The 27,963-nt window shown below is 49.2% G+C and overlaps 1 protein-coding gene across 1 annotated transcript in view; it reads right to left on the bottom strand.

Annotated features, from left to right (window-relative positions):
* LOC128844665 (myosin-16) overlaps nucleotides 1–27,963 on the bottom strand; it is a 51,280-nt gene that overhangs the window by 12,723 nt on the left and 10,594 nt on the right. The window contains exons 11-33 of the mRNA XM_054042578.1: nucleotides 25,650–25,788; nucleotides 24,741–25,009; nucleotides 24,039–24,209; nucleotides 21,813–21,989; nucleotides 19,963–20,089; nucleotides 18,993–19,051; nucleotides 18,059–18,146; nucleotides 17,199–17,316; nucleotides 15,922–16,042; nucleotides 14,070–14,206; nucleotides 12,943–13,024; nucleotides 11,477–11,650; nucleotides 10,362–10,589; nucleotides 9,476–9,580; nucleotides 8,420–8,506; nucleotides 8,080–8,225; nucleotides 6,556–6,646; nucleotides 5,001–5,057; nucleotides 4,092–4,178; nucleotides 3,183–3,428; nucleotides 2,677–2,794; nucleotides 2,320–2,447; nucleotides 580–776 (exon numbers count right to left, since the gene is read on the bottom strand). Coding sequence (XP_053898553.1) covers nucleotides 580–776; nucleotides 2,320–2,447; nucleotides 2,677–2,794; nucleotides 3,183–3,428; nucleotides 4,092–4,178; nucleotides 5,001–5,057; nucleotides 6,556–6,646; nucleotides 8,080–8,225; nucleotides 8,420–8,506; nucleotides 9,476–9,580; nucleotides 10,362–10,589; nucleotides 11,477–11,650; nucleotides 12,943–13,024; nucleotides 14,070–14,206; nucleotides 15,922–16,042; nucleotides 17,199–17,316; nucleotides 18,059–18,146; nucleotides 18,993–19,051; nucleotides 19,963–20,089; nucleotides 21,813–21,989; nucleotides 24,039–24,209; nucleotides 24,741–25,009; nucleotides 25,650–25,788 — 3,152 coding nt within the window. The remainder of the gene's footprint in view (nucleotides 1–579; nucleotides 777–2,319; nucleotides 2,448–2,676; nucleotides 2,795–3,182; nucleotides 3,429–4,091; nucleotides 4,179–5,000; nucleotides 5,058–6,555; nucleotides 6,647–8,079; nucleotides 8,226–8,419; nucleotides 8,507–9,475; nucleotides 9,581–10,361; nucleotides 10,590–11,476; nucleotides 11,651–12,942; nucleotides 13,025–14,069; nucleotides 14,207–15,921; nucleotides 16,043–17,198; nucleotides 17,317–18,058; nucleotides 18,147–18,992; nucleotides 19,052–19,962; nucleotides 20,090–21,812; nucleotides 21,990–24,038; nucleotides 24,210–24,740; nucleotides 25,010–25,649; nucleotides 25,789–27,963) is intronic.

Genomic DNA, 27,963 nt, shown 5'->3' with positions numbered 1-27,963 from the left:
TCAGCCAATGCCCGGTCCATCGAATCTAAAGTAAACCAGACCTATTCAAGCTGAGTCAAGAGATGTAAACCGGGGCTTTCAGGCTAAGAGCTCTCCTCGTGGTGGCATGGATTCTCACAGTGCTCTTTCCAGACAGACCACGGCCAAGGGGGCTCCGCTTTTAGCCTGTGCAGCTTCGATAATCTCTTACCAGTTCCCTGGGGCGGAGTGCCTTACTCCGGTTTGGTAGCCCCTTTCCCCGTGATACTGCAATTGACTCCACGGGGGCTGACTGAGGAGTAAAGTACCGCTCAGGTGCGAGTAGGGGTATCTGAACCTGGCCCTTTATTAGGAATGTGTCTGCGGTGTTTGATACCGGGCAGCAATGGGGATTTAGCTCTCAGCATCCCTTATTTATTATTACAGGCAACATTCCCTCTTTCTCCTCCTGACCAGGATGCTCTCGCTTCCTCTTCAGCTTTTTCAAGTGGAGCCTCACAAGCTCACAGCCCTAAACTCTGACTCGCTCCACAGCCAACCTGAATACTGGCCCTGGCGACCCCCATCCCCTCTCCGGCGCCTTGAAAGCCGAACGCTCACTTGGTCTCTTCCAGCTCTTCGGTTCTTTGAATGGCATCCGTCTCGTATTTGGTCCTCCACGTCGTGACTTCGGTGTTGAGTTTGGAGACCAGGCGTTGCAGCTCGGCTTTGCCCTCTTGCTCTTCCTCCAGCTGCTCTTTTATCAGGTCCAGATCATGTTTTGTGTTGGCCAGGCTCACGACAGCGGCGCTACGGGACTGGAGATACCAAAACCACCATGAGTTACTTGTCCTTTGGGAGCACAAAGGAAGGCCAAGACTATAACAGGGTTCAAAAAAGAACTAGATAAATTCCTGGAGGATAGGTCCTTCAATGGCTATTAGCCAGGATGGACAGGGAGGCAACCCCATGCTCTGGACATCCCTAGCCTCTGTTTGCCGGAAGCTGGCAGTGGACGACAGGGAGATGGATCACTTGCCTCTGTTCATTCCCTCTGGGGCACCTGGCATTGGCTACTGTTGGCAGACAGGAGACTGGGCTAGATGGACCCTTGGTCTGACGCACGATGGCTGTTCTTATGTTAATGAAGGCACTGGAGTAACTTCCTGGCCTTTCGGTGCCCAGATGGAACAACTCAGTTCTGAGCCTGTTAGAAACATTTCAGGCCAGAAATACAAATATATTCACAGTCACGGGACCAGTTTCCACTCTCCGTACATAGGTGTTACTGCTTTGCCATGAATCAGTTGCACATGCACTCATATAACGGAGAGCAGAATTTGGCCTTGCACCGTTCTCAACGCTTTGGCGTGGTGTTTCACTTGATTTACCATGGAAAACCCATTATGTGCTCCTTCTAAGCCGAGAAACAGCGTCTGCCGTGACTGAGATGTACTGATACACCAGTAGAGCGATGCAGCAAGTAAACGGAGCCTGCCTGCGGAATATGCTGAGAGCCTCCAGGGCAAAGCAGGTACTTGAAATATTGCCATAGTTTTCAGTCTAATTTGTTCCAACTGTAACTTAACTGGAGTCATCTGCAGTGAGATCCAGTAGTTGGGGCATAGAAGGGGAAGTCAGGAGAACCGTGTTCTATTCTCAGTTCTTCCACTGACTCAAGTAAGACCTCTGAAGGTTTGTCTACACTGTGATAAAGCACCCGCAGCACGGCTGGCCCGGATCGTCTGGCTAAAGCTGACGGGGCTTGGGCTGCGGGGCTATAAAAACGGTCAGTGGTCTCAAACTAGGGCCGCCGCTTGTTCAGGGAAAGCCCCTGGCGGGCCGGGCCGCTTTGTTTACCTGCTGCGTCTGCAGGTTCGGCCGATTGCGGCTCCCACTGGCCGCGGTTTGCCGCTCCAGGCCAATGGGGGCTGCAGGAAGGGCGGCCAGCACATCCCTCGGCCCGCGTCGCTTCCCGCAGCCCCCATTGGCCTGGAGCAGCAAACCGCAGCCAGTGGGAGCCGCGATTGGCCGAACCTGCAGACGCGGCAGGTAAATAAACCGGCCCGGCCCGCCAGGGGCTTTCCCTGAACAAGCGGCGGCCCTAGTTTGAGAACCACTACCCTAGGTCTCATTTCCTTATCTGTAAAATGGGACTAATGGTACCTACAACTGGATAAAAAGTGCTGTTAATGGGTATTATTTGTTACCCCAGGGATGAATTGGACCAGGCTGATTTTCCATGGCTAGAGGTGAGTCATTAACACAATAAAAGGTTTGTTTCTCTGAAGAGAGCAGGGTATGGGATGGCAATTAGTGCAACTATCCAACAGCAGCCCCCTCTTGGACTATCATCCACACCTTCGATTCTTCATCCAGCTGCCTCTTCAAGTCATCCACCTGAGAGGTGAGGGTAGTCTTCATGCGGGCAATCTGGGTGAGCCTGCTCTGAGATTCCTCATGCTCCCGGCTCAGCTCACTGTTTTCAGCTACAAATAAAGTGCAAAACAAGCGTGAGATGAAATAATTCTGCCCTCATGAACTGAAAGAGATCACGAGGCTGGACTGTCACGACCTTGCCAGAAAGACTTTGCAGCGCAAGAGATGGCTAGAGGAGATGGGGATAGGGCTGCCAGAGCTAGATGGGAAAAAGGGGAAGAGGAGGCCCAGTGGGGCACAGTATGGCACAGACATGTCAAAGGAGAGCAGGGCGTTTACCTTGGAGTCTTGTCCTGATGGCGTTAGTTTCAGCCTGGTTCTTCTCCATCTCAGCCAGCCTGGAATTGGCCTCTGCCAAGTTGTCTTCCAGCTTGCGGACATGGGCGTCAGCATTCAGCTGTAAATGGACGGTGAGGTCAGTCATACAAAAGCAAAGTCTGACTTGAAGGGCCAAGTTTTGCTCCCCAGCACACCCAGTTTGTCCCATTAGCTATCATTCTAATGGAATGGACCAGGCGAGTGGGATGTGGGCCTGGCGCTCCAAGGTGCTGAATAGCCTCTGCTTCAGGTATCAGAGGGGTAGCCGTGTTAGTCTGAATCTGTAAAAAGAAACAGAGGGTCCTGTGGCACCTTTGAGACTAACAGAAGTACTGGGAGCATAAGCTTTCGTGGGTCAGAACCTCACTTCTTCTTCTGCTTCAGGTGACATTGAAGGGGTTCAGCACATATGCAGCCCTCCTGGTTTCCCTGCTGGGTTTCAGAGACACTGGCTGTTTGCTCCTTACCTTGGATTTCTGGATGGTCTCTATGGTGGCGCTGAGGTCCTCGATCTCGGCCTTCATGACCTGCTTGTCTTTCTCCAGCTTGGACTTGACCCTCTGGAGGTTCTCCGCGTGCTCCGCCATCTCCGCCATGGAGTCTGCATGCTTCTTGCGCAGAGTCGAGGCTGTGGCTTCGCTTTGCAAGGCTGCCTCCTCCAGCTCACGCCGCAGCTTCAGCAGCTCAGTCTCACGCTTGCGATTCTGATCAATCTGCGGAGGGACAGAGCACAAACCATCCACCAGGATCGGGAGAGCCGCCGATTCTCAGCATGTTCCTCAAGGGGCTGTTTTGTTTGAAAGGCTTTTTGATGCCTTTTGTCTTGTTTTGTTTCACCAGCTCCACCCTGGTGTAACTTCATTAGTGAGTTTACCGCTGGCTACCAGGACAGATCCCCCGGAAGGCAAAGCATCCGGGCTGAAGTTCAAACAGAAACGTTCTTTGGACTTCAGTCCAAATGTTTTCATTGTGGAATCAATGGAAAACTCTGCCCAAGTCATCTGCCACCCCCCTTCTCCATGTTAGTAAATGAGTTCCTCATCTGAGAATCTAAGGGTTTTATACTGCTACGTATCACCATAGTTTCTGAGTGATGTCCATGTAAAGTCAATAGCAATAGTAAAGTTCATGGCAGACTTCCTGGAGTTTCTGACGTGTGTCCCTGTTGGGGGTCAAACTCTGCTTGGGGAAGGTTTTGGGGGAGTTGGGGGTTGGTAAAGGTTTGGTGATACAAGGGGGTGTAGAATCTTGCCTGCTTACTAGCACAGTGCAGATTCTGAAAATGCTCCTGGAGATATTCCCAACTCACTAATGTTTTGCTTTCTTCAAGGAGGGGGACCAAAGGGTCAGATGCCCTTCTCTGGTCAGTTCCTAACCTGAGCAGTAGTGGCACCTCCGGCCTCTTCCAATCTGTCGCTGAGATCCTCAAGGTCACGGGAGAGGTCGCTGCGCTGTTTCTCCACCTGGTGGGAGGGAAGGAAAGAAATTCTTACTTGCTGACTAAGCTAAATTCTCCCATGGCCTTTTTTTAAAAGCATGACAATGTCAGAAACCACGATCAGAGTGAGCTCAGGAGTGGGACCCAGGAATTCCGGAACGCTAATCGTTGGTGCCTGCTGTGTCCATGGGCGAGTCCCTCCATGCCTCCATTTCCCCATCTGTGCAATGGGACTAATCATACTTATCTGCCTCGTAGCTTGTTGGAAAATTCATAAGTTATCATTTGTACAGCACACTGAAATGGAAAAGTTATGTATTCATGCTGTCCGTTCATAGCCACAGATTGTATGTAGGGCATGCTTTTACAGTGTATCCTTTTGGAGAGTGGATTATCTACAGCCTTTTCTGCTATCACTAGATCTGATAATATAGTTATTAGTCAAATCCCTACAATTGGCTTAGGGAATTGTACATATAAGGTTTGTTATACGAGATACATACATAGTTACATATCTGTAAAGAGCAAAAGGGAAGATTTTTTTTATTAAAGCCAGGATGGGATCCACCCTGTTCTGCCACAGATTTCCCCTCCAACTGGTCAGCCCCTGAACTGCAAGGCTCCTGTTTGCAGTGGGCAGGTAGTTCACTCTTCATGGCCCATTCAGTCTACACAGATTTCAAACCAGAGGGCTGCTACATACTGGTAGGTCCTTGTGGTGTGAGCACCTGCCCACTGATAGCTGGACAGAAAGCAAAGTAGAGTTCAAGACTGGTCTTCACACCATTGCTGATTTTATCAGGGACTTGCAACATACAGTCTTCTCTCTTTGGAAGGATATTTTTACCTTAGCTCGCATAGCCCGTTCAGCTTCCAGTTCCTCTTCCAGCTCCTCAATACGGGCCTGTAAGACACACACAAGCATATCAAGTGATCGGACAAGCAACAGTAAACTGTCCAGTGTTTATATCTGAGTAGCTGAGGGAATAAGAAAGAACCTGCATGAACACATCTGTAAATTCTAACATCTGTACTCAGTCAGAACACCTGTCAACTTCTGAGGGAGTTTTCCCTGGGAAGGGCCTGTAGAATTTGGCCCTAGCTAAACTGTAAAAGACCAACATTCAAGACCTGTTGTCACCAGGCCTTTCTTCTCATTCCTGAGGAGTGTCACATCTCGTGTGGATAGTGAGTCCTTGGAAAGAAGACCAATTTACATGGGAAACTTGTTAGTAGAGTTGGGCAGAAAATAGGCATTTTTTTCATGACACATTTTGACTTTTCAGTGAAATATTTGAAAACAGAACTATTCCAGGCGAAACCAGAAATATTGCAGGGCACTGCCGTGCCTTGTGGGAATTGTAGTTTGGGTGCCTTATGGGCTGGGGTCTCTGGCTGGACTACATCTCCCATGATTCACAACTTTATCCCCTCTTGGTCAGGGGAAGGAAAACTTCATAGGAGTCCCCGTGCTTCATTTCGATGCCACATTTTTGACCAGCCATACTTGTGCGGTAGATACAAATAGACCAAGAGGTGCCTGCACTAGATCACCTTCCTTCTTGCCGCATCATTGTGACAGGACTCATCGGTGATGAGTTTTAAGTTCAAAGCGGAGGCTGCAGTTTTCTGGCCATAAAAGGAAATAGGGTCTAGTGCAAGTAGCTGGAACAAAAGACGGGGCGGAGCTCAGAGCTGACTGAGTCCCTGACTCATTGTGAGTTGTAGGGCAAGGGACTCCACATCCTGGGGCTTCAGACAGAGCAGCTAGGGGGAAAAAAAAATCAAAATTTCCCTGAAAAAAAAAAACCACACAGGTGCTGCCTTTGAGCTGAGCTTTGCATAATGTATTTACCTGGAAAAGGAAGGGGCTACCCGACTATTGTATGACTTACTGGAAGAGAAGAGTATCGAGGTCTTAAAAAACAATAGGGCCTTGTCTCCATTTTAACAGAATGGTTTAAAAGAGCTGGATTGCTGTTTTGCACTGGATTTCTTAGAATAATTTCCGTAGAAGAAAAGGAAGTTGACATTTGTACTTGTCCTGTAAAGAATGGATAATAGATCTCACCCCACCAGGGGATAGATGGTGATCTCCTTTAAACGGGTTTGAACCTGGAGTAGCTTCATTGACTTCAGCAGAGTTATGCCAGTTTACACTGATGGGCCAGAGTGGTGAATCTGGCCCTAGCCACAAAGGTTTGGTGTTATTGGAGCTTTGGTTTGAGGAGTTTTTCACGAATGACATGGGTCCCTAACAGCCAATCCAGCTCCCTAGCACGCCAGTGGATTGACTTCTCATGTGAGTTTGGACAGTCCCTTTGATACTAGCAAAGGAAAACCAGACAGACAGTCTTGAAATAGGAGGTAAAGGGCAAGAGACTAGTCAGATCATTCCTCACCTGGTGTTCTTTCAGTTTCCTCTGCAGTGTGGAATTCAGAGACTGTTCATCTTCCACCTTAGAACTGATTGAATTGATTTCCATGTCTCGCCTGCAAGAAAAGGCACAAGAAGCCCCGTCAGGTGAGCGGGGGGTGTCACATGGTGGGTGGTCCTTTTTACAAGGGTTCAGAGGACTGGGTAAGAACTCCACTAGGAACCCTTGACTCTAGGCTGGGGTGGCCAGCCTGAGCCTGAGAAGGAGCCAGAATTTACCGATGGACATTGCCAAAGAGCCAAAGTAATACGTCAGCAGCCCCCCATCAGCTCCCCCACCCCGCTCTCGGGGCCTCCCACCCACTGGCAGCTCCGCAGATCAGCGCCTCCCCCTCCCTCCCCACACCTCCCAATCAACTGTTTCCTGGCATGCAGGAGGCTCTGGGGGGAAAGGGGGAGGAGCGAGGGCATGGCAGGCTCAGGGGAGGGGGCGGGAAGGGGTGGAGTGGGGGCAGGGCCTGTGGCCGAGTCAGGGGTTGAGCAATTAGCACCTCCCTGGCACATTGGAAAGTTGGCGCCTGTAGCTCCAGCCCCGGAATCGGTGCCTGTACAAGGAGCCGCATATTAACTTCTGAAGCCACTGGTTGGCCACCCCTGAGCTAGGCTGTGCAGGAGTGAGGGCTAAGTAGGCAATTCATAGCTAATTGCCTCCGTACTTAAGCTCATTTCTCCTCAGTCATGTCCATCCCCTGCCCCCTTTTTACTATGTACCCTTGAGGGTAAAGGCATGGCCACCCAGTGGAGCTGACACATTCACTCAGTGTGGAGGAGCGATATTAGTGCTTAACCTTACTTGTGTCTGCACTTAGCTTCCCTTGCACGAGAGCACAACAGCCTTGCACTTCCTGCTGAGCTCTCTGCTAGGACTGGCAGTATCACGCTTTGCACCTACTAATTAATGGCTGTATTCATTTACTTAGCTACTTAGCTATTTAACTAACAATAGCAGTGGTTTCGATAATATGTAATTGAGAATTTACATCCTTAAAGTTAATTTTGAAGGGGAGGAATGCCAGAGAAATGCTGGCAGACCCATCACTAGAGTAGTCAGTGGTGACACTATAATAATGATCTAATTAGCGATAATACTTTGCATTTCTAGGACAGCTTTTATCTGTTCACAGAGCCTTGTAGAAATAAGGATCAGTTAACACTCACAACACCCATCGAGGTAGGTATGATTATACTCATTTTGTAAGAGGGAAAATAGAGAGGCTGACTTACCAAAGATCAGACAATGAGTTGGAGAAAGATTAGAGAATAAGATCCAGGAGTCCTGATTCCTAGTCTTCTGCCCTAACCATTAGACAGCACTTCCTCCTGGCCTTAGGTTAGTAATGGATTTCTAGGATCCCAAGAGGAACTCTTACTAGTGATTTTCTAATGAAGTGGTCTTCAGGTATAATTAACCATCAGATCCCTGGTGCTGCCCTGTTTTGACTGCGGAGTATCCGCCACACAATGAGATTCCGTATGGACTGACACTTACTTCTTAACAACCTCCTCCAAGTCCAGTTTGGCTCGCTCCATCTCATTGAGGTTTTCAATGGTCATTTTCAGGTCACCCTCAGCCTTCCGTCGGGCCTTCTCCACCTCGGCACGGATCTTCTTTTCCTGTTCCCAGTTGTCCTCCAGCTAATCAGAGATAAAAGGGGAGAGGAGAATCCATGGCCACAAGAATTTGAAAAAGCTGGCTGGGTAGAGACAAGCACTCTGTAATAACACCCGGGCGGTAGATGCTCATTAGAGGCACCCAACGTATCAATCTTTAAAAACAAGCCCTCACACAGTAATGAATGAAATGACAATCTCAGACCACCAGTCCTCACCTCGTGTAGCTGAGTGGTAAGTTTGCTGTTGTTCTTGGTCAGATGGTTCACTTTGTCCTCCTCAGCTTGCAGGTCATCTAGAGTTTTCTAGGAAGAGAGAGACAGAGAAAAGAGCTATCGCTGGTGCACTTCGTGGCTGGAAGACTAGCTACCCCTGTCCTGACAATAAGAAAAACACCATCCAAAACCCCAGTTACTCTCAGTGAAGGCGCCTCAGGGTAACAGGTTTATTAATGATTCATATAATTTCCTAGTGTCTTATTAAAGGTAGTAGACAGTAGTAATAATCCTGGGATACAGCTGCAGTCCTCCTCAGTCAGGCCAAACACCCACTGACATTGATGGGAGCTTTGTGTAAGTTGTCAGCAAGACCTGCAGGATCTGGCCCAGTGACAACGTGTATCGTTACAAAAGAACCGCCCTCGTTTGCTCTTGGCTAATCCACACACCATCTTTTGCACCCAGGAAAAGGCAGTCTCTTCCTAGCTCAGCTGAGATGTGAGAATAGACCAAGTAGTGAGCTCACATCTCACGAAGACGTCATTATGTGTGGAAAAGAGCCGGCAGAACATTTACTAATTCAGTACTATTACTAGCACTATAGTTCATTATCATGACTTCTTGTATGTTAAGCTGTGGAAACGGATGTGCCTTAACCAGGTCAGCCCGCTGAGCCGAATGCGTCTGGGGGGTGGGTTTTGACTGACTGCAGGCTCGGCACTGTATGTAAGAAAAACGCAGTCCCTGGCCAGAGGAGCTAGCAAACGACATGTACAAACAGCAGGAGGTGTGTTTTGCATTTGTTCACACAAAATCCAGCAGTTCACAATAGATCTCTCAGCCATTAGTGCAAAGGAGAAAGATTTTACTCTTCTGCAATGTACAATTTGTAGGAGACACAAATCACCAGCATGATTGAGACCTGGGATCCTTTCCCATTTGTGCAGCAATTTAATCTCTCGATAGTTTGCGTAGGACACCATTTCTCCTTTCCCAGAGTGCATCTCTAAGGACACGATTGGGGTGCCGTAAAGAAAATGGAGCAGATTTTTCTACCTGGTGCAACTCCTCCAACGCCCTCTTCTCCTTCTGGAGTTTAGCGATTGTGTCGTCCCGGACGGAGAGATCCGAAGTCAGGGTTCGCACTCGGTGGTCTAGTGCCTGGAGACAGGGAAGATAACATAGTCAAGATCACGACGAGCCATGTCAACTTTTAGCACCCTCCAAATCAACTAACTTGTAGTTTTTTAGCTCCGGGAAGGCCAGAACCTGGACCTCTATTATTGACCTCTCACACACACTCGGTGTCTGGGAGTAGAAGATCAAGGACCCTGTCCTGCTTTCTATCTAACTAACATTGATTTCAGGGGAAGCCGCAGAGTGCCACAAGCATCCGCTGACTGTGACCCAGGGACCGTATCACACGGACACAAAAAGGCTATAACATCATCATGGATTTAAACCTTCAGTGACTGTTCCAAATAAGAAAAGGTTGATGGGGAACAGAGGGAGTATCCTCGGAACTTAGATAAAAGGCAACTGGGAGGGATTCATGGGGGCACATTTTCTAAGCAAAAACCCAGTAACTTTGCAGTGCAAGGAAGGTGGTGATTAACACAGGATGTGGAAGGGCTCTGAAGGCCTCTGTAGAGAGAGATTCGTGGGAGTTACAGGGAAATTACTCTTCCTAATACAGGACAATAAGGAGAGTTGTAGATTCAGGTTCATCCCAGCTCAAGATAGAAGGAATAACAGATTTTTAGAGACTGTGGAAGAGGGAATATTGAATACTGGAGAGGGAACAGCTGACAGCTTCCGAGCTAGTTTCTCAAAGGGCATTCAGACTGCGTGAGCTTTGCTGGTTGGTTCCCTGCTCTTGACAGGGGTTATTTCCCTAAAGGGCAAGGAAGAGAGAGCTTAAAATAATGACGACGCTTCGTACCTGCTTCTCTTTCTCGGTCTTGGCCAACGTGGTTTCCAACCCCTCTAGGTCACGCTTCAGGTCATTGAGCTCCCCTTCCAGCTTGCGCTTGTGGGTACTCAGGGAAGAGGCCGTGCCCTCCTCTTCTTCCAGGCGCTCCTTCATCTCTGAGATCTGGCTCTCCATGTCAATTTTTGATTTCATCAGCTGGGTCAGCCGCTCCTCAGCATCTGTCAAGTTCTCTTGTTCCTAATGGCAGGAGGGAAACACAACCTTTATCATTTTAGAGGCTACTGTATCTCTGGTCTCTTGTGGCACCAAACATCCATTACAGTGGGTCAAGGCCGCTCCACTGAAGCACCGGCGGCTATGCTAGGATGTTAAAGGTGCATTGACTCCAGCTGGAGTTGTGGTTGCGCAGCATCTCTGAAAATCAGGCCTTCGGTGTTTCAAGTTACATAAGAACATAAGAATGTCCACACTGGGTCAAATCAAAGGTCCATCTAGCCCAGTATCCTGTCTTCCGACAGTGGCCAATGCTAGGTGCTTCAGAGGGAATGAACAGAACAGCTAATCATCAAGTGATCCATCCCATGTCACCCATTTCCAGGTTCTGGCAAACAGAGGCTAGCGACACCATCCCTGCCCATCCTGGCTAATAGCCATTGATGGACCTATCCTCCATGAATTTATCTAGTTCTTTTTTGAACTTTGTTATAGTCTTGGCCTTCACAACATCCTCTGGCAAGGAGTTCCACAGGTTGACTGTGTGACAACCAGAAATGGAAGAACCCAAATTAGAGGGCGCTTTTGAAAATTTTTCCCCAAGTAATTTGCTTAAGGACACACAGAATCAGTGGCTGAGGCAGGAAGAAAATCCAGGATTCCTGACTCCCATTTCCTTACTCTAACCACTAGGCCATTCTGCCTCCTGCTGTTTTTGGAAGAGTTGGGTTTTTCTTTGCCCTGCTGTGGTTCTCTGGGACTCTCACTTTCCATCTCCCACTGCTCTCTCCTTGTTCCAGATTCTTAAAACAAGCCCTTTTATGAATCATTTGGAAAAGCTATAGCCAGTGCCCTCTTACGGGCCCAAGGAGGAGACATAACCAGTAACCATCCTTTTTTTGATAACTCACAGCCTGCAGCTGGATGGTAAGATCGTTCTTCTCTTGGCTGAGGCTGGCCATATTTTCCTCCAGCTGTTTGACACGATCAATTAGTTCCTGAGTCTTCGACATGGCATTCCTCAGCTCCTCTTCCTTCGCCTTTATCTCATCCTCCTGTCGGGCCACATTCAGCAGAGGCTTCACCTGTAAGCAAGCAGGTCAGCCAGTGAGGTTCACAAATGGATCTTCTCTGTAGCAACTTCCCCCAGAATGCACCTGAGCTGAACGTATTGCCTGGGCCTGGTGTCTTCTGAAATGACTGATTCGGTGCAGAGTGCTTCATCACTACAGTGTGACTTCGATAACTTCCAGGAAAGGCATCATAATAAACGACTTACCCTCACAATTCTGAGCCCCAGCAGAGAAACCAGGACAGTTTGCCAGATTCTGAGTGCCATTAACATCATTAGAGCTACTGCAGGTTCACACCAGTGTCACTGAGATCAAAATCGGACTTAATGTCTTTTGGAGGCTCTTTGGCCCAGATCCTCAAAGATATTTATTTCAATGGGAGAGTAAGATGTCTAAGTACCTTTGAGGCTCCGGGTCTTTGCTTCTGAGGTGCTGAACTTCTGGTAAATTGAGGACATTGGGCCCACATTTTTAACGTTTTGGCCTCTACACACGTGCAAAAGCCCCATATTTACATTTGCGCACCCACAAAGTGGGGGCGGAATAATGAATATTTAAGGTTTGCAACATCAATTTTGCATGTGCGGATGTGGGAGGCTGTGCTCCCAATGGGTACACAGGTACATTTATCGGATGCTGTTTAGGTTCCCCTGTGTTAAATTTGGCCTTAAATTGGTGTATGGGTCCTTCAGCATCTATTATGCAAGAATATCTTGGCCAATGCTCCTTTCCATCCCCTGCCACCAAAAAAATCTTAATAGGCCTATGAGATGAGAGAAGAAGCCACTGCTGTGGAATGAGGCTCATCTGGCCTATTTAGGCCACGTCTTTCTGAGCTGGTGGGGAAATGGACCAAGAAACTTTGGTCTAGGTTTTAGGATTTAATTAATAGCCTGAGTCCATCCCCAGTGTTCAGAACTACAACATCTAGCCGCTTAAGGCAGAGTTGAACTTTATTTTTTGGAGGAGGGAGATCCAGGGCTTGAATTTCCTAAAGAACCTAATTCCCATTTCATGGAGGTGGCAGATTCAGATTTCAACGTGTCCTCCATTTCCAGACTGCTCTGGCATAGACGTGGAGGGAAATCATTCATGTCCCTGCCCTGTTAATAATTAGCAAGAAAGTCACTGGCACCCAGAGTGTATTTACTTGTCGCTGAATAACTGGGCAAGGCAATTCTTTTTTTCTACCCTTTATCTTCAAAATCCAAGCACCCCACCCATTGCAGCTGCTTTTAGTTCAGTCTGTGGAAGCTGGGTACAGTGGTGCGTGTGGGTTTGTTTGTGAGGAGCACGGTTCTCACCTTGTTATACAATTTCCACCAGCCCCAGAAGCGCAGCTGCAGGAATTTGCGAACATTCCTCTGAATCGCCATCAGGCCTAGCCTGTAATGAAACAGAACAGGTTGTGTGGCTTAGAAACAGTCCCCGGTTTCCTGGCAATGTTGAGACAGCAAGACATTGTCCTGGTATGCAGCAAGTTTCTGTATCAGCTCATTTGAGAGATGTAGTTTTCAGTCCATTCTTAAATGCTGACCTCACATTTCTGCATTGGCTAGAGGGGTTCTCTCTTCATTGAATACAATTGTTTCCTAAAGCAGATATTATTTTCAAAGGTTCGTTGTGCAGTGTGTATATTGTACTGGGTGGTATCACTGTGGCAGTGTGATAGAACCCTGCCAGGAGGCTGGAGCCAGTATACAGAAGCTATGTAATGCTGGTGCATTCGCTGAGTGGGGTAGGAATGGATGGAGCAGTATTCTCCCAGTCCCAGATGCAAGAAAGGTCAGTGGCAGTGTGCTGAGGTAGGAAAAGGGTGGCAGGGTGGTATTGGGATAGAAGGAATCCTACCACTGAAGTAGAATCTGGGTGTTTCATGCACGGGAGGAAACAAATATGGTGCATCAGCTGGAAAAGATTCTAACTGGCAGTATCTGCCTCTCTTCCCCACACTCCTTCACCTCGCAGCCATCAACGGCCCCTAGCGGCAGCAGAAACAATACCGTTCTACTGCACAGGTTGGGACCAAGATGTTAAGGGCCCACTCTGATCTACACCAACTGTGTACCACGAAGCTGTGTTCCAAAGGGTTCACTGCACCATCAGGTTCCTGAACAGAGGCAGGGCTTGTGAATCCATCACTAGATAGATCCATCAACTAGTAGAGTAGATGCACGGGAGGGAGTGGAGCTATTGTAGCCCTGTGGCTGCAACATGGCTTTAATGCACTACTGTGGCCTGAAAGGGAGGATTCTTTATCCCCATGATTCCCGTATAGATCCACAGTGCATAGCCCCGTTATTTTGGTTGCGTGCCAGGACCAAGGGTTGACATCCAAGATTCATTTCATGATGCCTAGTAGAGAATGAAGCCTGTTAGCAATTGGTTTCTAGCGCTCTCTCGGATGGTGTCTCATATTTCGAAGGGATACCTTCTTTCCAGCATCTTTTTGAACTCAATCCTCATCAGGAAGCCACGAACACGGCACTGCAACATGGTCATGATCTTTGCCAGACGGTCATCACGCATGTCTTCCAGTTTGGCCAGGACTCCGGCACGGAAGAACACCTTGAAGAGCAAGAGAAGACTGTTAGGACTTGGCTTCCAGGTCATGCACCAGAACTTTGAAACTGTGAACTTCTGCCCACGTCTCTAGGCTTAGTCATGTATCTGGGATTATTCAGGGCTGTTAGTCCCCTTTTAGTTTCCATCTATGGGTTTCTGCCTTTGTTGACCTGTCTGACTTTCCACCTACATTTACTATCACTGTAGGTCACTGGTGTCCCCCCCGGGGGGGCATGGAGGAACATTTGTGGGGGGCTGTGGCTGGGCCCGGGCCAGCCCCCATGCGGGGGACAGGGAGGAAGCACCACCCAGCCCTGCTCTGCCCCCAGCTCCATGCCAGCCTCACCCCCAGCCTCAGCCACTGGTTCCTGGCCCCGCAACCAGCCGCACCGCTCCTGGATGCGGCTCCAGCTGCAGTTCCAGCCCCAACCGTGGCCCCACTCCCAGCCACAGCTCTGTTCCCAGCCGCGGCCCCCAGCTCTGACCATGGCCCCCAGTTCCGACCATGGCCCCCAGCTCCGACCGTGGCCCTGCTCCCGGCTGAGGCCCCAGCTGCAGCACCGGCCCCCTTCCTGACTGTGGCCCATGACTGCGGCCCCACTCCCAGCCCAAGCTCCCACCCATGGCTCCCGGGGGACACGGACGAGGTAAGGGGGGTGCGGCCAATAAAGCTTGGGGACCACTGCTGTAAGTACACAGAATTATATATTAATAAAATATTAAAGTTGGGCTTTTTATAAGCAAGGGTCTGGGAGTCAAGACTCCTGGGTTCTATTTCTGGCTCTAGCACTGACTTGCTGTGTGTCCTAGGTGAGGTCACTTACCCTCTCTCTGCCTGTGTTCCTTTAGCAATAAAATGGGGATAATGACGACACTGGAAGATTTAATTAACTGACATATAATAAAGCACTTGGAAATTGAAGGATGAAATATACTAGAAAAGCAGTAAGTGGAGTGGGAGTATTATACAAGTTAGAAAATTCCAGTAGAAGTTCCTGGAAAAAGCTGAACTTTTTCCACCTCTGCATGTGTATCACAATAGTCTATTTCATTATGTGATCACGCAAAACATACATGCAGAAATATTAATTTCTGACATGCTCCACTAAGATTATAGGGGCAAAAAACTCTTTTTTTTTTTACTCAGTCTGAAGTCGGGCATAATTCTTAGTGGAATTTTTACTTGATTAAGGCCTGGTCTACACTACAAAGTTAGGTCATGCCCTGCATGATGTAAGTAAGACAACAGAAACCCGGGTGTAGACACTTCTAGGTCAGCAAAAGAATTCTAGCTACCGCCTCTCGGGGAAGTGGATTTACTACAGTGATGGAAGAACCCTTTCTGGTGCTATAATGTCCGTAGCTGTGCCCCTATAGTGTTTCTAGTGTAGACATACACTAAGGAGCGAGTAAAAAGCGGAGGGACCTGAGGGCACTTTAAAAGTGTGCCTCCTTCGCCTTATCTTGCGCTGTATTTGAGAAGGAGCATGTGACGTTGCTCTGGGCCGTGAGGTCACGTAATGGAAGGCAATGGAGGGCAGAGCTAAGGTTGCTGTAGGAACTTTTAACTCCGAGGCCTGGTCGACACACAAAAGTCCCAGTGCTTGAATTAAAATCGGTTTTGACATCAACATAAACTGGTGCCATGCCCTGTGTGGACACACTTATGACAGCGGTCTGGGATTCATTTAGCTTAATCTGAGAGGAAAAAACAGTACCTTGGTGTGCCCAATTTTGTAGTCGTTTTCCCCCAAGTCAATAGAGCCAAGCAGCAATTCTGATGCTTTCTTATTGTCCACAAATCCCTGAGGGATTACATTGGGGTTCAAGACTTGATACCTGGAATGAGAAAGACGTGTAATGATGTAAGAGCCACTGTTAGGACCAGTGTAGAAGAGCTAGGCAGGGCCATCCTTAGGAGGTATGGGGCCCTACGCAGTATTGTTAAACTGGTGCCCCTATGCCCGACTTGCTCTTAGCAACACAAACGTAAGTTGACAGGATTGGACAACTTGCCACGTGCATGTTATTAAAACCAATTTAAACAAATGAAGCCCACTGTAATGTTGCTGGACTGTCCTTGCACTAACGAAGTAGCGCTATAGAAAAAAATTCTGATTTATTGACAGAATGATGCGGAGAGTCACAGTTCCCCACAGAGACCCGACCCCCGTACCCTCTCCCTCATGCAGAATGCGCCTTCGGCTCTGTGAATACGGCCCCTGCCTTCTGCCTCGCAAGGAGACTGCAGTGCGTGCTGGGTGTGCGGGAGCTGACTCACTCTTGCCTGCTGTCCCAGTCATAGGTGTGGACTCTGTGGGTGTGTGCTCCGGGGCTGGAGCACCCATGGGGAAAATTTAGTGGGTGCAGAGCACCCACCAGCACCACGCTCCCCCCCTTTGGCCCCCTCCCCCTACGCCTCTTGCATGCCAGCGGCCCTGCGCTTACCAACTCCTCCCCCTCCCTCCCAGCGCTTCCAGAGCACCGTGAACAGCTGATTTGCAGTGTTCAAGTTCTGGGGGGGAGGAGGAGGAGCAGGGATGGGGCGTGCTCTGGGGAAGAGGCAGGGCGGGGGTGGAACAGGGGTGGGAAGAGGCGGGGCGGGGGCTTGGGGGCAGGGCCTGGAGTGGGGATGGGGGTCAAGCACCCCCCGACAAGATGAGAAGTCGGCGCCTCTGGTCCTGGTAGTCAGGTGCCCTACGCAGCTGCGTATGCCTAAGGATGGCCCTGGAGCTAGGCAAGGGTTAATGTCTACTTGCATCGCAGGCTCTTCTAGCAAAGGTCTCCAGAGGGCAAGGGTGCCAGCTGTGAAGTGTTTATAACCATCTCTGTTTCTCGTCTTTGCTTAATAAGAGTTCCTGGAGAAGCGGACGTAGGCGGGTTAGCAGTGGCGCTACTCCACCTCCCGATTGTCCAAGGAGGTTACCATATAGGATGTTGTATGTGTCCATCCTCCCAAACTCTACCAAATGGCCCCAAAAATATAAACATTCACCTCTGCTTGAATTCGGGGTACTGCAGTCTGTTAGGAAAGCCCTTCCTGCAAATACGGATGCCTTCCAGCACTCCATTACAGGCCAGCTGGTGCAAGATCAAGTGGGCATCAGCCACCCCTACAAAAACCATAGAACAGATCAGCACTTCACTTTCCTGAGCCAGAGCAGGGGAACAAAACAATTGGAGCTTCTCGCGCAGTCTGCCCTCTGTGAGGGAGAGGTTAGCAATCGACAGAATTCACACACTGTGGGTAGAACTGAAATGGAGGAGAAAGGACTGTATTAAGGGCGCCCTTCACTTTGCTGTGCTGGGTACAAGAAAAACTGAAATGTTCAACACCAGAGGGCCTGTTCGTGTACCTTTTCACTTCAACCCTGCTCAGTCTTCTTGCAATTACTGTGCAGCTGAGATTCCACTGACCCCTATGGCAATCCAGGAGGTGAAGTATCTGGCACATTTATCAGCCCAACAGCATATTCATGGGTAGACGAGGAGTTAAAGGGAGATATCAGGGATAACCACCCTTTACCAGAAGTCCATGTGCTACTTTGTGCTTTCTATTACTGTCCTTGCCAGTTTACTGCATGTCAAAGCAGTTTGGTGATCCTGTATTTCCCTGTTCAGTGGACATCCACAGAGGAATGAACTGCTCATTAGCCATCCTGTCTTCAAACCTTTCTATTGGAGTCTTGTCCCATAGTAATATTGCCTTTAAGGGACATGGAGGTCTTCTATGAAGTGATATCCCAAGTTCTTCCAGGACTGGATAAAGATCTGCTGTTCAGCCAGCCAAAGCTAGGGCTGAAGGCATTGTGTTTCTTTGCCCGAGTGTAGTTCAGAGGCTCTGCAGACACTTACCAGACTGCTTGAACTCATTTGGAATGATGCAGCGTACAAAATGGGGCGACGTGCTATGCAAAGTGGCCATCAGCTTATTCAGCTGCTCCTGAAGCCAGAGGAAGAGAAATAAAGTGAGCGAGCCAAGCAGAAGAGAGAGAACCTCATGCTCAATACATTAATTCACACTCCTTAGTTGTGAAGATAACAATAGGATGCAGGTGCAGGCTGGATGCTGCACACCAGGTGAAGAGCGTTGCACGGATGAACGTTTGAGGACACCATGGGTGATCAAGAGGGTCTGAATTGTGGATTTTCAGTTCTAAAATGGTGTCAAGTATCAGGGGGTAGCCATGTTAATCTGTATCTACAAAAACAACAAGGAGTCTGGTGGCACCTTAAAGACTAACAGATTTATTTGGGCATAAGCTTTCGTGGGTAAAAACCTCACTTCTTCGGATGCATCCGAGGTTTTTACTCACGAAAGCTTATGCCCAAATAAATCTGTTAGTCTTTAAGGTGCCATCAGACTCCTTGTTGTTTCAGTTCTAAAAGGCAGCTGATGTGATCTTAGTGTTCTTCTTATTCCACGATTCATAAACAATCACACTGTTTTCTTGCGCTCCCAACCTCTCTTTGCCATGTCTACCTGTTGAATTTTTTCTAAACCTTCGATTCATAGATTAGATGAATGGATTCCCAGGCCAGAAGGAACCATTGTCATCAACTAGTCTGACCTCCTGTATAATACAGGCCAGAGAACTTCCCCAAAACAATTCCTAGAGCAGAGCTATAATTCCACAATCATATCCTAGATTGTATGTTCCTTTGGGCAGGGCTGCTCTCTGTTATGTGTGTGTGTAGGGTCTGGCCCTATAGGGGCATGGATCACTACCAAAATACAAATAATAAAGAACCCTATATTGCGATTGATGGGTGGCGAAGGCCCACTTACCCTATAGAAGTTGGAGACAGTCATGAAAGAAGAGCCTCTCTTCTGTTTCTTGGTACCAGCTGAATAATAATAAAATGCATCACATATAAGTGATATACTCAAGTATACATTAGATGAACGTGCTATACTATAGCACACAAAATAAATATATCTCTTCGGGAGCCTGTAGTTCACAGTACAGTACTCATTGGAGACTACAGCCCCTTAAATAAAAAACAAGCATCCATCAAACCCGCACGCTATTCTGGTTTAGGGATTTTGTATTCATTTACTACTGTAAGGGAATCCTGGAATTTGAAGCGAGCTCAGTGCTTGGAAAAGAAAAACTGAGTTTACAATATTTTGTTTGAAAGTACATCCCGTGGGCCAAATTCTCCTCTCGGTGACAGTGGGGCATATGCCTTGCTTTGCACTGTAACTGGATGGAGTGGGACCAGTGTAACTCCGAGGAGAATTTGACCCAGTCTGTTAATAATTTGAGATCTTAAAAGCCTTTTCATAAACAGTTTTCCCATTCATCTTTTGAACTGTGGAGCCCCAGGCTTTACTGGCAACAATCCGATGAGGCAGCACGTTTTCTGGTTGATAGAAACCTGACATTTGTCTGGTCAACAGAAGGCCATTTACTGCCAGGAGGGAATTCCATAGTTTGTCATTAACTCCGCATTGCATCCTCCCTTCATTCAGACACAAGTGTGTGCCGGCAGCAGTATTCTAGAGAGGCTTCATTCCACCCAGGTGAGCTACTTCGGCTAACTCTAAGGGGGCGTCGTTTTCAAGGACAGAGCTAGCCCATCTTTCAGCGTGGAAAAGGCGGTATCAGAGAGCAAAGTCTGTTACCTGGCTGCAGAGGGTGCTACAACCAGTGGCTTAATCCTTGCCCCAGAGAATTGTGGGGAAACACTAAAGGGCTAGACACGATCACATTTGCGCTCAACCACATTGCTGTACTGTGTAATGTTTACCGTACCTGCAGCCTCCTCCTCTTTAAAGAGAGTACCGAGCAGTGCCATGCTGGATTTCTGGAACAAGCCCACCACTGTTTCATTCAGGGGGTCCTTGTTTTTCTCCAGCCACCCAGTAATATTGTACCCCACCTGGAGACAGGGGAGAAAAGTGAACACTCCAGATTCTGACAGAGAATGTTGCTGCCACGCAGTATAAATAAGAAGATGCTTCTTCTCCATTGACCACTGGCCCTGAAGACCTCTGAAGAGAAATCCACTGCATGAAGAGGGAAAGTGACTGAGTTACTGCTGACTCACAATCAGCATTAACTTACTCACTGAAGTCTTGTGGGTTTAGGTTTTCTTGCCATTGAAAGCAGATGTTCCCCTGATGGAGGAGCTTTGGCAGGCTTCAAGGATGGAAGCCTGTTGCAGGCAGAGGTTAGACACTTCCCTAATACGCATTCATCCGGAACCACTGCCAGAGGGGACAATATGGCCGATCCGTTGGTGTCATCTGAATTTAGCGTGGCGTAGTCTAACACAAATGCCAATGTCAAAGGCCCATGTGTGATCCCGGAATGGCAATAGTTGCTAAATGTGAATAAGACACAGAAAGCTCTTCTGATTCATGCTGTGGTCATGTTTTGTCAGAATGTCTGTGCGGTCACGTGCGGGAATAACTGGCAGAGTTTGGTTAGATGCATAAAGACTAAGCGCTGGCACGGCTGCTTGACACAGTCTCCATGAAAGACTAGACAAGCGGCAGCGAACTCCAGGACTCAGGGTTTTCTGGCAACATTTGAGAAACAAGCAAAAATTAATTTAACCCCTTGGCTGATTTGCTCGCTTAGTAACTGTCCTGTGAGCTTTTGTGCTCCCAGAAACAAAGTCCTGGTACTGCGGGGGGGGAATGGCTTGCAGAATTTTTTTAAGGATTTAATTTTTGATCAGAGCTGAGCCCTGTGTGTTGAAGTGTCATAGAAATCATAGCAATGCGGGGCTGGAAGGGACGGAGGGGTCACCTGCTCCATCCCACCCACACTGAGCAGGAGCAGCGCCAGGGTTTTTGGCGCCCTAGGTGGGGGTCCTTCCATGCGCCCGGTCGTCAGCGGCAAATCTGCGGCGGGGGGTCTTTCCGCACTCCTGGTCTTTGGGGCACTTCGGCAGCGGGTCCCGGAGCGAGTGAAGGACCCACCGCAGAATTGCCGCCGAAGACCCGGAGCGCGGAAGGACCCCCCCGCCGCCGAATTGCCGCCCCCCAAATCCTGGCGCCCTAGGCGACCACCTAGGTTGCCTAAATGGAAGCGCTGGCCCTGACGCTGAGGTAGGACCAAGTATATGTAGACCATCCCTGACAGATGCAATTGACTTGCTATTCATAATTCACTAAAGTGCGCTACTACCGAGTCATTGATGGTCCATTTGCCCAGCTGAAGTTTTAGATTGTGATTTATCTCATTTGTTGTTGTTATAAAGCATTGTGAGATGCGTTTCAGTTAGACCCTGCAGGACTAAATTCCCTGCTGCGGTAAGTTGATGCTGCTCTATTGAAGTCAACAGAGCTCCACCAGTTTACCCCAGCAGGGAATTTGGTCCATAAAGGCACATTGTGCTGTAATATGTCAAATGCCTTGAAAGCATGACATGATTGGTGCATGACCCAGTGTCATGTGGATGCTGAAACATGAACTTGGAAACACCGAGCACCCAGGCATGGGTCTAACAGGCCTGAGTTTGCAGTGCAGTCCTGGCTCCGTTTCCACTGAAGTCAGTGGGAGTTTCATCGTTAACGTCAGCGAGTACAGGGTGAGACCCATGCAGGTAGCCAGATCTACATGGATCAACAAAAATTACGTTGTTCTGGACGTACCGTGCCAGCGTAATGCACCAGCTCAAAGTGGGCTTCAGGCCCTTTCTTGCCTCCCTTGGGTTTCATGAAGTTGGATGATTTCCCTAGGTGGTTGTCATAGAGGGCAGCCTTGAAAGTAGCATCTGTGGCCTTCGGGAACACACACTGCTCTTCCAGGATAGAGAAGATGCCCATGGGCTGGGGGAAGAAAGAGGATCACACGGTAGAAGCAGATGAGAGAAACCCATTTCTGCCTTCTCAGTGGTGAGCAGGGGAAGCTTCACCTCTGATTTGAGTTTGCCACTTACAGCAAGATTATTATCTAGTAATTTAATTATGTGCAGCTGAGTGATCATCTAGTCTGACCTGCACGTTGCAGGCCACAGAGCCTCACCCACCCACTCCCATAATAGACCCCTAACCTCTGGCTGAGTTACTGAAGTCCTCAAATCATGAAGGGGTAGTCAGGAGGTGGACCGCAGGCCAAATCCAGACCACCAGATGCTTTTGAACGAACCCTAAAATCTTTTCATGTACTTATTATTATCGTGATTGCTATTTGATTTATTGTTATTATTTATTATTTTCTCTGGTGTCTGGATCTTGACTATACCTTGACCAAGAAATTTGGACCTTGACAAAAAGCAATTGACGACCCCTGATTTAAAGACTTCAAGTTACCGAGAATCCACCATTTACTCTAGTTCAAACCACCAAGTGACCTGTGCCCCATGTTGCAGAGGAAGGTGAAAAAAGCCCAGGGTCTCTGCCAATTTTACCATGGGGAAAATTCCTTCCTTACCCCAAATAGGGTGATCAGTTAGACCCTGAGCATGCTGGTGAAACCCACCAGCCAGAGCCCTTGAAAGAATTCACTGTAGTAGCTCAGATCCCTCCCCATCTAGTGTCCCATCTCTGGCCATTGGAGGTATTTGCTGCTGGCCGTCGTGGATGGGCCACATGCCATTGTAGACAGTCTCATCATACCGTCCCCTGCATAAACTTATCAAACTCAGTCTTGGAAGGCAGCTCCCCTGGGGAGACTGTTCCAGAACTTCACTCTTCTCATGGCTGGAAATCTTCGTCTAATTTCAAGCCTAAACTTGTTGATGGTCAGTTTATATCCATTTGTTCTTTTGCCAACATTGGCCCTTAACTGAAATAACTCTCCATCCCTGGTGCTTATCCCTCTGGTGTATTTATACAGAGCAGTCGTAGGCAGGGCCGGCTCCAGGCACCAGCCGACCAAACACGTGCTTGGGGCGGCACCTTGGGGCAGGGCGGCGCTCGATTTTTTAATTTTTATTTATTTTTATTTTTTGATTTGGCGGTGCGGCACTCGGAGGCAGGGCAGGGGCTTCGGGCGGCGTGGTGCTCGGAGCAGGGGCAGGGGCTTCGGGCAGCTTGGTGCTCGGAGCAGGGGCAGGGGCTTCGGGCAGCTTGGTGCTCGGAGCGGGGCAGGGGCTTCGGGCAGCTTGGTGCTCGGAGCGGGGCAGGGGCTTCGGGCAGCTTGGTGCTCGGAGCGGGGCAGGGGCTTCGGGCGACGTGGTGCTCGGAGGGGGGGCGGGGGCTTCGGGCGACGTGGTGCTCGGAGGGGGGGCGGGGGCTTCGGGCGACGTGGTGCTCGGAGGGGGGGGCAGGGGCTTCGGGCGGCGTGGTGCTCGGAGGGGGGGGCAGGGGCTTCGGGCGGCGTGGTGCTTGGGGGGGCGGGGGCTTCGGGCGGCGTGGTGCTTGGGGGGGCGGGGCTTTTGGGTGGCATGGTGCTCGGGGGAGGCGGGGGCGTTGGGTGGCGTGGTGGTTGCGGGGGCGGGGCTTTGGGCGGCGTGGTGCTCAGGGGGGCGGGGTTTTGGGGGGGCGGGGGCTGGCGCGGTGCAGCGCTCGGAGGAGGGGTGGGGGCTTCGGCCGGCGCGGCGCTTGGAGGGGGCGGGGCTTCGGGCGGCACGGCGCTGGGGAGGCGGAGCTTCGTGTTGCGTGGTGCTGGGGGGCGGGGATTTCGGCGGCGCTTGCGGGGGGGCGGGTACGGCACGGCGGCGCTCTTCTTTTTTGCCTGGGGAAGCAAAAAAGTTAGAGCTGGCCCTGGTCATAGGTTCCCTCAGCCTTTGTTTGGTTAGGCTAAACAAGCCGAGCTCCGTATGTCTGCTCTCAGAGCTAAGTTCTCCATTCCTCCAACCATCCTAGTAGCCCTTCTCTGCATCTGTTCTAGATCATTCTCTCCCCGCTCCTCTCCTTCAGGGCAGGGAAAGTTACCTTTTCCAGGAGATCAATGCAAGCCTGCAAATCCATGCCAAAGTCAATGAACTCCCACACAATGCCCTCTCTCTTGTACTCCTCCTGCTCCAGCACAAACATGTGGTGGTTGAAGAACTGCTGCAGCTTCTCATTGGTGAAGTTGATGCACAGCTGCTCAAAGCTGTTGAACTGCAGAGAGTAGGGGGGAAGCAAAGCATTCACTGATCGGCCTTTGAAATGTCGCCCCAGAGGCTGCAAATACAACACAGCTGCTGGCAAGAGGCAAATTATCCACTCTCGGGGACACTCCGTTATTCCAGAGCCAGTCTAGAGCAACCCTACTGACGTCAGAGTTATTTCAGATTCCCTCTGTGATGTAAATGAGACTAAAATTTGGCCTCAGGTAACTGAATGTCCAAACAACATGCACCTTTCTTTCCCTAATGCAAAGCGGTCGCTGGGTTCCTGCAACTGAGAGATCCAATGTGGTCATTTGCTCATTATTTAACCCCCACACGCTCTATGGTTGTTTTCTGCCAGGGTATCAACCTCTGTTTGGTGCCCGTGATTTAGTGACCCGTCCCAATGGACGACGACTGACTATGCTGGCATGTTCACGGATACTGAAGGTAACATTTTGGAGGAGGGCAGAATGATAAGGAAATATTTTCACAAACAGAGGGGTCCCACAGCAGAGAGAGGGTCTCTTGCTTTGTGTACCTCAAAGATCTCAAAGCCAGCGATGTCCAGCACCCCAATGAAGAATTGTCTCTGCATCTTGGTGTCTAAGGTCTTGTTGATTCTGACCACCATCCACTTGAACATCTTGTCATAGACGGCCTTGCCCAGGGCGCCGATGGAGTTGTGGCACTGTTCCATGTTCTGCCCTTTCTGCACAAACTCATTGCCCACTTTCACCCGGGGCCTGGTGATGCCCTTCTGGAGCTCTCCAGAGTTGAGACCCATGAGGTGGGCAACTTTGTCAGCCACTGTTAAAGGACAAGAGGAACCTAGTTAATCTTAAAGGGAGGCAGAATGTTGCTTGATCTCCTGTTTGTGTTTTTTAGTATATTCTGGAAAGGGGTTCTGGGTTCTGGAAAGGGGTTATGGGAGCCCAGAGACTGCTTCACTGCTACAGCACAGCACTCCACAAGGGGTGGGGAGGGGCCATAGTTTTGTCCCCTGACACACATTGGCCAGCAGAGCTGGCCAGCCATATTGGAATTGGAGGAGTAGAGCCCAGTCAAGAAAGAGACACAGCAGGAGGTGCTCTGCCTTTGTGCTCTGGGAGACATACTGTCTGCCCACTCCCCCAGGACTCCATACTAGCCACAATGCAGGGTGATGTCTATGAGGAACAATCAAGCCTTTTGCTGAATGCTCAATCACCTGTCTAGGCCTGACACCCCTTTGGCGTGGTGAATGGCAGCTCCCGGTAGCACATCTGCTCACTTTAACGATTCAGATGCAGTTGGTTGTTTAAGGTCATTTTTATCCTTTGGAAACATGCTTGGGTTTGGGCAGCTTTTCTGGGACGTCAGTGAACTGGCTGAGTAAAGAAATCTATTCTTGTTTCAGCTGTAGATTCCCTTGGCATACTTTGACTCAATGCAGTGACCCCCAACCTACCCTCGGTGGTGTCTACGTCCGCCTGCTCCTCTCTTGCCTTCTGCCTGAACTTCATGTTGCCAAAGTGCATGATGCCTCCGGTCAGCTTGTAAACTCCAAGCTTCTCTTCAGGCAAGAAGCCTAGAACATCAAAGGCCACCTGGACGCAGGGAAAGAGACCCACAGAAGGGACATATAAACCTGCACCTTAAGCAGGAGGACTTCTCCTTATTATAAACACCTAAAGTCATTTCACAGCCCATCAAGATCAGCCCAGTGAGGTCCCTTTGAACTAGCTCTAGATAGCATTTTGGGGAAGTTATTTGGGACGGATCCTCAGCTGATGGACATCAGTGTAGCCTGATTGTCTCTAATCCACCACTTAACGCCAGCTGAGGGTCTGCCCCCTCGCCAGTAGTCATTTGAACAATCTCATGACATAAGGAGCTAAATCCAACGCATTCACTGACATTTTCAAAACCCCCTTTTTAAAATTCAGGGGAGTAGGGCATCGAGATCCCCTCAGAGGGCTCTGAGAATCTCAGCTGTTTCATTTAAAGAAGTGAAGCCTGTAAAACACCAAGCGCCACTAAAAAAAAAAAGATCATTTTCAAATTTGGAACTTTTTCATCATTCTGTACCAAATAAACAAAGGGCTGGTTGAACGCCCCACACTGGGCGGAAACCTGAATCTTGTGCAAACAAAGAGCCTGATGGAAGACAGAAGGAGTTGCTTCCATCGCTCGTGTAACTCCACTGGCTCTGGTAGAGTCACACCAGAGAGGAATGTGGCTCAGTACCACCTGACTTTTTGGAACCCTTATCAACATTTCCTGAAATCCAGGTCACCAACCACAGTCTTCCAAGGGCAGTGACGGGATCCTATCACCCAAAACTAGTCTGGCCAAAACACTGGTAGGAAACAGCCCTACAGTAACAGCAAGGCGAGGGACTAGATGACCTAATTGGCCTTTCCCCGTCTCTGTCTTGTGAGTCTATCACAGAACTGAACTTAAAACGGACTGTACAAAGATGTGAATCTAGTGGGAAAATTCAATGTTTCTGAGGCCTATTCTATGCCTAAAGCCAGTGTTTCCCAAACTTGGGATGCCGCTTGTGTAGGGAAAGCCCCTGGCGGGCCGGGCTAGTTTGTTTACCTGCTGCGTCCGCAGGTCCGGCCGATCTCGGCTCCCACTGACCGTGTTTGCTGCTCCAGGCCAATGGGAGCTGCTGGAAGCGGCGGCCAGTACGTCCCTTGGCCTGCACCACTTCCAGCAGCTCCCATTGGCCTGGAGCGGCGAACCGTGGCCAGTGGGAGCCGCGATCGGCCGACCCTGCGGATGCGGCAGGTAAACAAACCGGCCCGGCCCACCAGGGGCTTTCCCTACACAAGCGGCGGCCCTAGTTTGGGAAACACTGCCTAAAGCAATTGCTCTAGCTAGCATCCCGTTTACAGTGAGGGAAGCCTAGCTCTTCTAAAGGGTTGTGTGGCACTATAACATGCGCAGCTGAAGACAGTCTGATCTCTGTGTAGCTGAAACAGTGCTTGTAATAGCACCATCAGGAGCAAGGATTCCTAATAAGCCCTTTCCAAAGCCAGATTGCCTTATGTATGAAAACAGTCATCAAAGAACAGAGAGAGGCTCAAAACCTGCTAGCCTTCCACATGCAAGAAGTCCAATGAAACTATGCATGTGAGGGAGGTAAGCAGGCTTTACCCCACGATGTGCACCCAAGTTTACAGATTTATAGGTGTTATGGCTAGAAAAGACCATTATAATTAATCTAGTTTGATGTCTGTAATAATACAACTCATAAACTTTCACCCAGGACCTCCTGCATCAAGCCCAGAATTTCTGGTTGAGCAGGGCTCGGCAACCGTTCAGACGTGGTGTGCCGAGTCTTCATTTGTTCACTCTAATTTAAGGTTTCGCATGCCAGTCATACATTTTAACGTTTTTAGAAGGTCTCTTTCTAGAAGTCTAATATAGAACTAAACTATTGTTGTCTGTAAAGTAAATAAGGTTTTTAAAATGTTTAAGATGCTTCACTTAAAATTAAATTAAAATGCAGAGCCCCCCGGACCGGTGGCCAGGACCCGGGCAGTGTGAGTGCCACTGAAAATCAGCTCGCGTGCCGCCTTCGGCACCCGTGCCATAGGTCGCCTACCCCTGAGCTAGAGGATATCCCAATCTCTGAACAATGAAGAATCTATCAGATCCGTAGGTAAGTTGCTGCAATAGTTAATTACTCTCACTATTAAGAAGTTGTCCCCTTATTTCTAGAGAGAACTGAGATCATGGAGGAGCATCATGTTTAGCCAGACCTTTTTACC

This window comes from Malaclemys terrapin, chromosome 10 (assembly GCF_027887155.1).
Source record: "Malaclemys terrapin pileata isolate rMalTer1 chromosome 10, rMalTer1.hap1, whole genome shotgun sequence".
Lineage (NCBI taxonomy): Eukaryota > Metazoa > Chordata > Testudines > Emydidae > Malaclemys > Malaclemys terrapin.
Note: the sequence above shows the minus strand (reverse complement) of the source record. Positions and strands in the feature narration are given on the sequence as shown.